The sequence below is a fragment of the Ictidomys tridecemlineatus genome, chromosome 11, assembly GCF_052094955.1.
Source record: "Ictidomys tridecemlineatus isolate mIctTri1 chromosome 11, mIctTri1.hap1, whole genome shotgun sequence".
Classification (NCBI taxonomy): domain Eukaryota; kingdom Metazoa; phylum Chordata; class Mammalia; order Rodentia; family Sciuridae; genus Ictidomys; species Ictidomys tridecemlineatus.
In genome coordinates this window covers 105,401,438-105,414,995 of record NC_135487.1, presented here as the reverse complement: position 1 = coordinate 105,414,995, position 13,558 = coordinate 105,401,438, and the positions used below count along the sequence as shown (strand labels likewise).

Sequence of the window (13,558 nt, the reverse complement as noted above, 5' to 3'; positions counted from 1 at the left end):
GGAGCTGTTTTGTTTGGCGTTTGTAGTTCTAAAAATAAAGTTAGTTTCTTTTTGACAAGTGGCTCCTGATTTGTGCCAAGCCAGACTTCGGCATTTGGTGGCTCGCACGGGGAGCAACTGAGGGTAAGTAAACTGCTCGCCCCTGAGGGCAGGGCGAGAGGATGGGGAGCCATTCTAAGTCTCCTCTTTTGTTTTGCTTCGTTTTTGTTTTAACTTTCCTGTCCCTGGAGATGAGTAAGAGGGAAGAAAAACCACTCACATCTGAGGAAAAACTATTTGCGTCTGAGGAACAGATAGGGAGAAAGGACGGATGCACACGTCAGGAGGATAGAAAGGCTGATATAATGATTTTGTGTGGTTCCATTTTTATTGGATTCTGTCTCGGTTTTATTTGCTGTTATCTTGCTGGGTTGTATTATAGTAGAAATACGGGATCAGCAATTAGTAAAAAACAAACCGAAAGACTGTTAAGTAAATTGTTAAAGGAAGGAAGCTTCCCAGTAAAATCAAGAGCAGTCAGGGCATACGTTGATATAATACAAGAATATAGCCCATGGCTTTTTAAGGAGGAGTTGTTAGATATATCACAATGGAACCATCATGGTGAAGATTTAAAAAGAATAGAAAAGAACAACCCAGGGACTCTGCCAGTTGGCACATTGTCATTGTGGACGTTGGTATCTAGTTTGCTTAGTCCAAAGCCTTCAGTTCAGACAGAGGTAGAGGAAGAAGAAGACATATTGATTCAAGTAGAAGAGGAAGTCTCTCAAGTTAGTCAGACAGAGGAAAAGATTCAAGTAAAAGCTCGAGCTAGTCAGAAAGAGGAAAAGATTCAAGTAAAAGAGAAGGTCTTTCGAGATAGTGAGACAGAGGAAGGAAGTTTAGAGCAGAAAAATCTATCAGGGGAAAAGTTAAAACAGGTGACTGCTAATAAGACCCTTTTGTTAGAGAGCGTAAGTGTCCAACCAACAGCACCGCCTCTACAGGAGACTGCTACTAACAGCATTCTATCACCAGAGGGCGTAAGTGTTCAACCAACAGCGCCACCTCTACAGGAGACTGCTACTAACAGCACTCTATCACCAGAGGGCATAAGTGTCCAATCAACAGCACCACCTCCATATGCTAAGAGACTCCCAACCCCCGCAGTTGATAGTTTGGATCCTGAGACAGGATCTCAAGTATGCCCTGTATTTGAGGTAGGAGGGCAGCGAACTTACCAGGGTTTAAATTTCAAATCAGTGAAGGAGCTAAAAGAGGCTGTAACAACCTATGGTCCTCAAGCACCCTTCACTGTAAGCTTGGTTGAATCCATTACCAACTTAAGCATGACGCCAGCAGATTGGGCTAGTTTGTGTAAAGCTGTGCTAAATGGAGGACAATACCTGTTATGGAAGGTTGCCAATGAGGAATTTTGCAAGGAGACGGCTAGTCGAAATGCAGCAGCTGGTTATCCTCAGAGAAATCTAGATATGTTGTTAGGAAAGGGACCTTATGAGGATCGGCAGCAACAACTTGCATATGATCCTGGTGTATATTTACAAATTGCTGTAGATGCAGTTAGGGCATGGAAGTCTTTACAAGAACCTGGAGGTTTACAAGGTCAATTATCTAAGATAATACAAGGAGCTAATGAACCTTACGCTGAATTTGTAGATAGGCTTATTCAAACAGCTACCAGAGTTTTTGGGAATACAGAACAAGCAATGCCATTTATAAAACAACTGGCTTATGACCAAGCGAATCGTTGGTGTAGAGATATCATTAGACCATGGAAACATGAAGATTTAAACACATATATTAAATTATGTAGAGACATTAATGAACAAGGGCAAATTGTGGCAGCTGCAGTAAAACAAGCTTTAGATGCCAGAGACATTAATGAACAAGGGCAAATTGTGGCAGCTGCAGTAAAACAGGCTTTAGATGCCAGAGACATTAATGAACAAGGGCAAATTGTGGCAGCTGCAGTAAAACAGGTTTTAGATGCCAGAGACATTAATGAACAAGGGCAAATTGTGGCAGCTGCAGTAAAACAGGCTTTAGATGCCAGGCCAAGAACATGCTACAATTGTCAACAAACAGGACATTTTAAAAGGAATTGCCCCATAGGAGGAGGGTTTAACAAAACTAGGTATCAAACAAGTAGAATACCGGGTATTTGCCCACGATGCCGTAGAGGGAGACATTGGGCTAATGAATGCCGTTCTCAAACCACCATAGAGGGTACTCCATTATATTGGGCTAATGAATACCGTCCTCAAACCACCATAGAGGTTACTCCATTATCAAAAAACGAACAAGGACAAGGTGTTTATCCACAATATCGTGGACAAAGGCATCGGGCTCCGTTGCCAAAAAATGGACAGGGGGCCCCAATGCTCCGGGGCCCCAAACCACAAATATACGGAGCACTGGAGGAACCCAGCAACCCCAGCAACCCCATCAGGGTAGTGCCCAGCACATCAGATCCCTCATCAGACAAACCAGAGGGAGCGCAGGGTTGGACATCTGCGCCTCCACCAAATCAGTACTAACTCCAGAGATGGGAGTTCAAATCATTCCCACAGGGGTAAAAGGACCTCTTCCCAAAGGAACAGTAGGCTTATTATTGGGACGCAGCTCTTCTACTCTAAAAGGACTTTTGATAAGTCCTGGGGTAATTGATTCCAATTATGAAGGTGAAATAAAAATTATAGCCAGTTCTCCAAAGGGTATATCAGTAATTTCACCAGGAGATAGAATAGCACAGTTACTAATAATACCAAGCCTACATGATAAATTTTCCAGTCATGTTGTAGAAAGAGGTTCCAAGGGATTAGGCTCCACAGGTGTAGATTGGGCTATGCTTTCTTTAAATTTAGATTCTCGCCCCATGCTAAAACTAAATATTCAAGGACATGAATTTAATGGGCTACTGGATACAGGTGCAGATCTTAGCATCATCTCTCGTCAAGAATGGCCAAAACATTGGCCATTACAACAAGCCACTCAATCGCTTCGAGGCCTAGGAGTGGCGACTAATCCCGATAGAAGTGCAATGCTATTAGATTGGAAGGATCCTGAAGGATGTGAAGGAACTATACAGCCATATGTATTGGATCATCTTCCCGTAAATTTATGGGGACGAGATGTCTTAGATCAATTAGGTTTGACATTAACAAATAATATCAATCAAAATGCACCCACTATTATGGCTAGACAAGGTTTTAGGAAAGGAAAAAGATTAGAAAGACAAGAACAATGTATAGCAGCACCAATACAAATAGATCAAGGAACAGACAGACATGGGTTGGATTTTCACAAAGGGCCACTGAGACAATAAAAATTACATGGAAATCAGAAAGACCAGTATGGGTTCCTCAGTGGCCCTTGACTAAAGAAAAGACACAAGTAGCCCATGATCTGGTCAAACAACAATTAGCGGAAGGACATATACAACCTTCTGTATCTCCCCATAATACTCCCATTTTTGTCATCAAAAAGAAATCTGGTAAATGGAGATTACTGCAAGATTTAAGAGCCATTAACAATGAAATGGTCATTATGGGACCTGCTCAATCGGGGATTCCTCAATTGTCTGCTTTGCCAAAAACTTGGTATGTTTTAGTTATAGATATTAAAGATTGTTTTTTTTCAATTCCAATTCATCCTGAGGATAGTCCACGTTTTGCATTTACTATCCCTGCACTAAATCATGAAGGTCCTGATCAGAGATATGAATGGAAAGTACTCCCTCAAGGGATGGCTAACAGCCCAACTATGTGTCAAATTTATGTTAACAAAGTAATCCAGCCACTTAGAAATCAAAATCCTGAACTACAAATATTTCACTATATGGATGATGTGTTATTGGCACACAAAGCTAAAAACACATTGCTAGAATGTTATGCCACACTTACAAACTTATTAAAAAATTATAATCTAGAGATAGCAATAGATAAAGTGCAATTAAATTTTCCAATTAATTATTTAGGAGTTCTATTATCCTCAACCATGGTCCGTCCACCAAAAATTCAAATACGAGTAGATCAACTCAAATCACTTAATGACTTTCAAAAGTTATTAGGAGACATAAATTGGATAAGGCCTTATCTAGGTATTCCAACAGGAGAATTGGGACCTTTATTTGATATCCTAAAAGGTCCATCAGATCCAAATTCACCCCGAATGTTAACGCCTGAAGCAAGAAAGGCATTAAAAATCATTGAAACATATATGGAAAATATGCATTTGGATAGAATTGATATAAGTTTGCCTTTATTATTTATTGTATTACCAACAAAAAATATTCCTACAGGAGTATTTTGGCAAGAAGGTCCATTATTATGGATACATTTATCTTATTCTCCTAACACTATTCTTACTAGATATCCTGAGGCTGTAGGACAATTAATACTCAAAGGAATAAAAACAGCAAAGGCAGTGTTTGGAATTTCTCCCCATAAAATTATTACTCCATATACTATGAATCAAATTGATGAATTAGCTAATGAGTTAAATACTTGGGCAATAATAATGTGCAAATCTAATGTTTCATTTGATAACCACTTACCATCTAATCCTTTATTGTCTTTTTGGTCATTGCATCCTGTAATTTTTCCAAAAATGACAAGAAAAACACCTATCATGAATGCTCCAAATATATTCACTGATGGGTCAAATAATGGTACAGCAGCAATAATTACACCTAATCAAACTTTTACATTTTTAGTACCCAAACAATCAGCTCAAAAGGTAGAGCTTAATGCAGTATTACAAACTTTTGTGATGTTTAAAGATTCTGTATTTAATTTATTTTCTGATAGCCAGTATATAGTTAATGCTATAGTATCCCTTGAAGATGCTGGTAGAATTTCCCCTTCTTCTACTGTTTTCTCTTTGTTTTCCACTATACAAAGTTTAATCTGGGACAGAAAAGATCCATTCTTTATAGGACATATCAGGGCACATACAGGATTGCCTGGAGCCCTTAGTTTAGGCAATGATTTAGCAGATAAAACTACACGTGACATACATATTTTCTCTGTACTAGAAGAAGCTATAAATTTTCATGAAAGATTCCATGTCAATGCTAATACTTTACAAAAGCGTTTTAAAATAACTAAGGAACAAGCTAGACAAATAATAAAACAATGTCAAAATTGTGTGACCTTTTTACCACAAGTTAATCTTGGAGTCAATCCTAGAGGATTGATGCCTAACCATATTTGGCAGATGGACGTCACACACTTGCCAGAATTTGGAAAATTAAAATATTTGCATGTTACAGTTGATACTTCTTCTGGATTTTTGATGGGCTCCCTTCATGCCGGCGAAAAAACTAAAGATGTTATAGCTCATTGCTTACAAAATTTTGCCACTGTGGGCATTCCAAAACAGTTAAAAACAGATAATGCCCCTGGTTATACGTCTACTTCTTTTAAACAATTTTGCTCATCATTTGGCATTACTCATATAACAGGAATCCCATACAATCCACAGGGTCAAGGCATAGTTGAAAGAGCTCATCAAACTATTAAAATGTACTTATTAAAGCAAAAAGATGGAATTGGGAAGGGGTATATATTCCCCAAAGATAAACTTAAAATAACCCTTTTTACTCTAAACTTTTTAAATTTGGATTCATCAGGACTTAGTGCTGCAGAAAGGCATATGTGTCCAAAAAATGTACATAAGCCCAAGGTACTTTGGAAAGATATTCTAACAGGACAATGGAAAGGTCCTGACCCAGTAATTGTCTGGAATCGGGGGTCTGTTTGTGTGTTTCCACAGGAAGAACAGCAGCCGATTTGGATTCCAGAGAGATTAACCAAGGTTCTGACCCAGAACAGCAGCCGATTTGGATTTCAGAGAGATTAACCAAGGTTCTGACCCAGTGATTGTCTGGAGTCGGGGGCCTGTTTGTGTGTTTCCACAGGGAGAACAGCAGCTGATTTGGATTCCGCAGAGATTAACTAAAATCCTGACCCAGTGATTGTCTGGAGTCGGGGGTCTGTTTTTGTGTTTCCACAGAGAGAACAGCAGCCGATTTGGATTCCAGAGAGATTAACTAAAGCGATTTCTACAGACCAAAAAGAAGATGATTTAGCTCAAATCCATAATAGCTGATATCCAAAACTCCAATTTGACTATCCTTACATCTGCGACAGAACCAGGATGCTTTTTTCAATATCTATTTTATTATTGCCCTTTCCCATATCATGAAGTTCTATTTTATTTTTTTGAGCTCATACAGACCTAGGTTAATGTTTTGCTGATCAGTTCTATTTTTTTTTTTTTTGACTATAGAGTTTTTAAACATTGCAATAGAGATTTTACCTGTAAAAAGTTATAAGGCCTTTACTATTGTGTTATGTGTTGTATGTATTATATTATGTGTGCACACTTGTGTTTTGTGTTATATGTTTGAATGTACGTATGTCCAATGTACATATTTCTATATATCATATATGATGAGCGCTCATGAAAAGATGGATCCAAATATTTTTTTTTTATTCACGTGATTTAAATGGTTTAATTTAAATTGGGTAAATAACTGTTAAGAATTGTTTTAATATGTAAACAAAAAGGAGGTTAACAGATCTGTTTGTTTACTCTCACCTTTAGTTTTCATTATATTTAATAATTCTCTTCACTATAATATAAATTGTTAAGAAAATTGTTTTCTTTTAAGAAAATTGTTTTCTTTTAGTGCCTTCTGGAATGTTACCTAATTTTTTCTTTAGCCATTATTGCCAGAATTTCTATCTTCATCCCAGTGCCGATGAAGATAATATAAATTGTTAAGAAAATTGTTTTCTTTTAGTGTCTTCTGGAATGTTACCTAATTTTTTCTTTAGTCATTATTGCCAGAATTCCTATCTTCATCCCTGTGCCGGTGAAGACAAAGATAAAACTAATCTACAGTTTCTGCAATAGCCATCACTGAACTGCTTACAGAACTTACACTGAACTGCTTACAGAACCGTCAATTGACTTGGTATATCTTCCTCCCTTCTGCTTGTCATGATCATTCAGCTAAAATTTGGGGGTCAACAGAGGTGAGGCAAAGAACCTCACCCCCCCCCCCGCTGAGACCTCTCCACAGGTGTGGCTGTACTGGACCGGTAGTCAATGACGGGTAAGATCCAATTACAATGGTACCAACCTAAGACAGGAGGCTGACGCCCTGAGGTCAGCTCATCCGAAGACGGGTAAGGACCATATGTATTGGACAACCTAAGGCAGACACGGTCCATAAGCCACATGCTTGTTGTTTAAACAGAGAGGGGGAGATGTTGAGAGCCACAGCCAAAGGGGCCCCAGCAAACTTCCAGCTGCCAGCAAGCTTCAGACTGCCCCAGCAACATCTAGCTGATTGGCTCCTCTGCGGTGATGTTCATTGGGCTGTTTCCCTGCCCTTCAGACTGCCAGCTGATGATTGGCTCACAGCTGCCCCAGCAACATCTAGCTGATTGGCTCCTCCACGGAGCTGCTCATTGGGTGACTTCTTTGGCTCTGCCCACGCAACCCAGCCAATCGGCCTCAAGAGGAGGAGGATTGTGGGAGGAAAAGGCTGGTGTGGGGGAGAGAGGCTTGTGGAAGCCGGTGGTGGCAGTTGGGCTCTGAGGGTTTTTCCCTGGAGCTGTTTTGTTTGGCGTTTGTAGTTCTAAAAATAAAGTTAGTTTCTTTTTGACAAGTGGCTCCTGATTTGTGCCAAGCCAGACTTCGGCACTAATGTTTCTTTAGCATGCTCAAGTCTCACCTTTGGCTAGTTCTCCTAGCCTTTTGGGGGAACATCTTCTGTCTACTACTCATACAGATATACCCTGAAGGTCGTCTTCTGCTGTCCAAATATGCTTGCAAGACTCAACGGGAAATATACTTTCAAAAGTGTAAAGAACTCATGACATTTGAAAGAGATTATGCCCTCGCTTTTTTTTTTATATATATTTTTAATTGTAGATGGACACAATACCTTTATTTTGTTTATTTAGTTTTTTACTCGGTGCTGAGGATCAAACCCAGCATGTGCTAGGCAAACACTCCACTACAGAGCCACAACCCCAGCATGCCCTTGTATTTTTTAAACAGACTTTACAGAGAGTTTCCACATACCTCTTATCCTCACTAATGTATGACTTCCCCAGTTCCTTGCATTTTAACAGATACCAAATACTTCAAAATAAGAATTCTTGGGCGAGGGGAATGGCTCAGTGGAAGAGTGCTAGCTAGCCTAGCATGTGCAAGGTTCAGGGTTCAATCCTCAATATCACAAGGAAAAAGAAAAAAATAAGAAGTCTTAATCTGGGGCCCAGGGAAGCCATACATGTCTGCATGGGGTCTTCGATATCCCAAATATTATATCCTGAAATTTGGAATATGGATATATATACTTTTCAGGAAGCAGATTTCATCAAATTCTCAAAGAGTTCAAAAACAGCTAAGGTTCACTAAACTAAAAGAATGAAGTTCAAGGTCTAGAAACCAGGTATACAAAAAAAGGAATTATTTTGAGGGTGTGAAGACTTCTGCAGATGTGCAGCCTACAGAAAGTGTCAATATGTCCCCCATTCAACTTTACTGAAGACGATAGCAATACCCTAGTTATATAAATTCCAACCAATGAAATGACTTTCAAAACATGATGACCTCTCTTTTTCCTTTTAACATACCTTTAATGCTTCTATAACAAGGTCCCTTGCTTCAAGCTCTCCTTCAAGAATACTGAAGAGTGTCAAGAGTTCAGGCTTGCTGAGTTTTTCCAGATTCATCCTGAAAGCCTAAAACAATGACAACAATCAGCCAATCTCCACAAGACAGTTAATCCGATACAATTAAAGGGGGAAAAAAGGAGATAGAGAAAAGAGCAACAATTACAGTACAAAATGTTTTGAGAAAAGAAATGGCCACAATTAAATAGAAACATAAGAGCTTTCTGATTTTAATCACATATTGAGAAAAAAAATTAAACTCACTTTAAATCACTGATTTCATTGTAAAGATACATTTTTTATCTTTTTTTCTCCAGGCATATTTATAACCTAAGTTTCAAAAAGAATTAGTAACCAATTTTTGCTCATGCTTGTAATCCCAGCTACTAGGGAGGCTGAGGCAGGAGGATCTCAAGTTTGAGGCCAGCCTGAGCAGCTTGGTGAGACCCTGTCTCAAAATAAAAAGGGATGGGGATGTAGCTCAGTTGAGAGGTCACTGGGTACAATACCCAGTATCCTCCCTCCCTCTCCCTCTCTCATAAACACACACAAAAGGTTTGGGGATGTAGCTCAGTGGTAGAGTGCTTCTGTACCAAGTGTGAGTCCTGGGGTTAGACCCAGAAAAGATCCCCAAGTATTAGGTTTATAACCAAATTCCAAAACTACATATAAAATATTCTGACATCTGTCTGTAATTGGTTGAAATGAAATCTGAGTAAAGAAAGTATGGGAATGACTTTTCTTTTAAATTGTTTATTTTCACAGAGAACAACTATTACAATGTTTATATTTCATGTAGTTAAAACACACAAATGTAACTAGATGCAAATACACTTTTAAATGACTTCTTAAAATATATTAAACATCTTAATTGGCTAGACTACTACAAACTTTATTTCACTTATTTAAGTTCACACTTTCACAAGAATTTGCATCTTTTGAAATGTTAAATGACAAATAATATGGCACGATTTCAGTCCTTTTTGCAACACTAATTTCTCATAAACACTTATGGACAGAGATTAGTCTGCTATACAATCTCTGATGGGTCTTCTGATCAGTGTATACGGTAAGATAACATTATATAACTCCAAGGTAGAGCAAATATGATTTTTCTCTCCTACTTTTTGCTTCCAAATTACCACTTTTACATAGTTTTCTTTAAAGTTAATCACAACATCACTAACTCACAAACATTCCAGTAATTCTTTACTCTTATTAAATTTGAAGGGGGCACACAAGAGTTACTGATTCCATCAGGGTTACTATGTGAAAGTGAAGGAAAACATTGGGCAAAATGTAGACTTCAATGTGTTATTAGATTGTGTTTCAGAACATGCTGTACAAATATTTTACCACATAGCAAATTATCCTCAATGGAACCTTGGCTCTAACTGCTTACTTTCCAACTAGTGAATTGTAGCAACTAATGATGCTCACTTTAGTACTGGAGATGTGTCTTATAACAGTTATTGTGAAACTGAAAAAAAAAAAAAATCTTAAACAACAACAAAACCCCCACAAACCTTATAATAAAGCTACATTAAATATGAGATGGTATGCTGAAAAGAACACAAGGCTCTGCAGTCACGTCTGCATGTTGCTAGTTGTAGGACTTGGCAACTTCTCTTTTGCCACCATAATTAGGGAAGATGGGAAATCTTTTTTACTTGAAGATATTCAGTTTCACTTCAAGAACTAGCTTTTTTTTTTTTTTAAATGTTTAATGCCTTAATTTTATTTGTTTATTTTTATGTGGTACTAAGGATCAAACTTAGTGCCTCACACGTGCTCGGCAAGCATTCTCCCACTGAGTTACAGCCCCAGCTCCAAGAACTAGCTTTTGAGTCTCAGTTTTCTCATCTGCTGAAAAGGGTGAGGATGACATCTAATTCATAAGGTTGCTACAAAGACTGAGTTAATAAATGTAAAATAACTTACTGAGTTCCTGATACCACCTAAATAATAGTTTAATTATTATAACTACAAGCCCCTTATTTTCCAAAAGAATTCTAAGAAAGGCATTACCAAAATTGGAGGCAGCCAAAATCAGTAACATCACAAATACGTTCAGCTGCCCCCTTTGTAGTTGGGAATCACCCATGAAGAACAGTGATAGCACCCTTTGGAATGGTGAAGAATTTAAACTACTAGTTGAGTCACACTAGTTTCTCAGATGAACACCAGTGCCAGGTTTCATGTTTTTACCTTTCTTATAAAGAGATAATAAGGCAGAGAAAATATCCTATCATCTAATGTTCTTCCTCCCTGCCTGCCCCCTATTATATTAAGCAGAATAATGGGCACATGGTAAAGGTACTGCATAAATACCAACTGCACAAAATAAATCAAATGGCTATATAAGCACCAAGGTAGGAAGGTAGAAATAGAGCTAAAAATGATAGATTTCACACATATAATTACTTCCTTTCCTCCAATATCCTTATAGTCTATAAACATTCTTATTTAGAGATCCAAAACCGTGGCTTAGAGAAGTAGTGTGATACAGATAAAACATAATGGACTGAAAGTGAAGAGTATAGAATTTTAGTCTTGGCTTTGCCATAGTTCAGCTAGCTATATATGGCTTTGAGGGATAAAATTACATAGTTGCTCTGGCCCTGAATTTCTAATAGGTGGAAAAAAAAAAAAACTAGATAATCTTGGTTCAATTCTAAGCTTACAGAGTACAATTAAATACGAATAACTAAATTGGATTGCACCTAAATCAAAGTCTTTTACCTGTTATGATATGTAGACATCATCATAAAAGAATAAAATCAATAAAAATCTTTAGAATCACTTTAAGTAATTATAAAGTAGTCCAGCCTAGGCAAAAAAAAAATTCTACTGTTTGTTAAACACATAGAGAACGACACTCAAACTTGCTACCTCTATGCCTAAATCACTCCCGCATACAATTTTTTGTTGTTGTTTTGATGTACTGGGAATTGAACCAGGAGCAGTCAGTCTACTTCTTAGTCATATTCCCAACCCTTGTATTTTTTTTGTTGTTATATTTCGAAATAAGGTATCGCTGAGCTGCCCAGGCAGGCCTTGAACTTGGATCCTCTTGCCTCCCAAGTAGCTGGGATTATATGTATGCACCACCATGCCCAACTCACAAATTTTAATATCTGGAACATTTTACTAATACATAGCAACTCATTTAACTTAAGTGAATACAATATCAAATACTTTTTAAAATTTTTTTCTAGTTGTTGATAGACCTTTATTTCATTTATTTATATGTCGTGCTGAAAATTGAACCCAGTGCCTCACACATGCCAAGCAAGCGCACTACCGCTGAGCCCCAGCCCCAGCCCCCAATATCAAATCTTATATAGTAAGTAAAAAAGGTTAATAGTGGGCTGGGGTTGTAGCTCAGCAGTAGAGTGCTCAACAAGCACATGTGGGGCCCTGGGTTCAATCCTCAGCACCACATACAGATAAACAAAATGAAGGTATTGTGTCTACCGACAACTAAAAAAAAAACATAAAAATAAAAACAAAACAGGGCCATAGTTGTCTAATTCAAGTATAAATATATTCCAGTAACCTTTATGAACTTTAAAATTTAGCAATTTGCTATTCTGCACATGTGAAATAATCTCAACATAAAAAACTTTATAACATTTTTTTGTCTGAAATATAAAGAAAGTAAAACTGAATTACACATTATGACGGCAGTGATCTTCCTGTGGACAGGGATGGGAGTATACTGACCTGATAATTGGCAGTCGTACTTCAGTCCTCAAGTATAAACTCTTATGGTTTTCCTCAATTAAAATTTGGAAAAAATGACAAATATATTTAGAATGCCATCAGCATGGTGGAAAAGTGTCCAATGCTGCAAAACAATAAGAAATTTATTATCCATGTGACTATACTATAAACAATCTGTAAATCTCACTAAAGTCAACTGTCATTATAGGATGAACAGCTATAGGTTGACACTGACAAAGAAGAAAACAGTGAATTCTTCAAGTTGAAACTGAATAATATGAAAAATGAAAAAAAAATCAGGAATCTGACTTCCCTTTTGTAATTGTAATTAGGGAAGGTAGGGGCTTTTGAAATCTTTTTTACTTTAAGATGTCCAGTGCCACTGTAAGGATAAGCTTCTGAATGTCACAGACTATCTGAATTGACAAAAGTCTATTTGTTTGAATCACCATAACTTATGGATAATGAACTCAGAAAAATATAATTACAACTGAAATATTTAATCTGTCAAATTCAGTGAGGAAAATTCTCATCTCTTCTAAACAACCCGTGACCATCTCCTTTGTCTATAAGGCTGATTATGTATCTCTACCTTCTACTTTTCCCATTTTTGTCCAAATATTAAATGTTGAATTATATGCAATTTTAGTTATATTTTCCTAGCTATATTATACCCAGCAAACTGAAGAAAAAAAAAGTGGAGGAATAGGATATAGCTCAATGGTAAAGTGTGTGCTTACCATGTGCAAGGTCCTAGGTTCAATGCCCAGAACTAAAAAAAAAACAAGTTAAAATGAAAAAAAGACAGACTTTAAATTTGTTAAATAAAATGTAATTTTGTTTTGTTTTAAGGCACCAAGTTTGAAAGCCTCTTTGAACTTCTGAAATCTAAAAGTCACATGGGTAGTGTCGAGGGAAAACTATAACAGTAAATTTTTGGTTGTTTCATTTAACCAAGAATCAGTCATTAAACTATGAGCTCTGTGTGGTGGCACATGCCTATAATCCCAGCAACTCAGGAAGCTAAGACATGAAAACCACAACCTCAAGGCCAGCTTCAGCAACTTAGTGAGACCCCCATCTCAAAGAAAAAAAAAAGGGGGGGGGCTGGGGATGTAGCTCAGTGGTAAAGAGCC

General features: G+C 37.5%; 2 protein-coding genes across 12 annotated transcripts in view; one reads left to right on the top strand and one right to left on the bottom strand.

Moving 5' to 3' along the window:
- St7l (suppression of tumorigenicity 7 like) overlaps nt 1–13,558 on the top strand; it is a 255,364-nt gene that overhangs the window by 185,344 nt on the left and 56,462 nt on the right. The window lies entirely within an intron of this gene.
- Nucleotides 1–13,558, bottom strand: part of Cttnbp2nl (CTTNBP2 N-terminal like) — a 61,026-nt gene that overhangs the window by 35,886 nt on the left and 11,582 nt on the right. The window contains exons 2-4 of one of the 4 annotated variants that reach the window (XM_078027026.1): nt 12,423–12,546; nt 10,137–10,176; nt 8,658–8,765 (exon numbers count right to left, since the gene is read on the bottom strand). In XM_078027026.1, coding sequence (XP_077883152.1) covers nt 8,658–8,756 — 99 coding nt within the window. In that variant the 5' untranslated portion in view covers nt 8,757–8,765; nt 10,137–10,176; nt 12,423–12,546. Of the gene's footprint in view, nt 1–8,657; nt 8,766–10,136; nt 10,177–12,422; nt 12,547–13,162; nt 13,195–13,558 lie in introns of all 4 variants that reach the window. The other 3 variants (XM_021734765.3, XM_005337623.5, XM_040287390.2) reach the window with 3 other exon arrangements.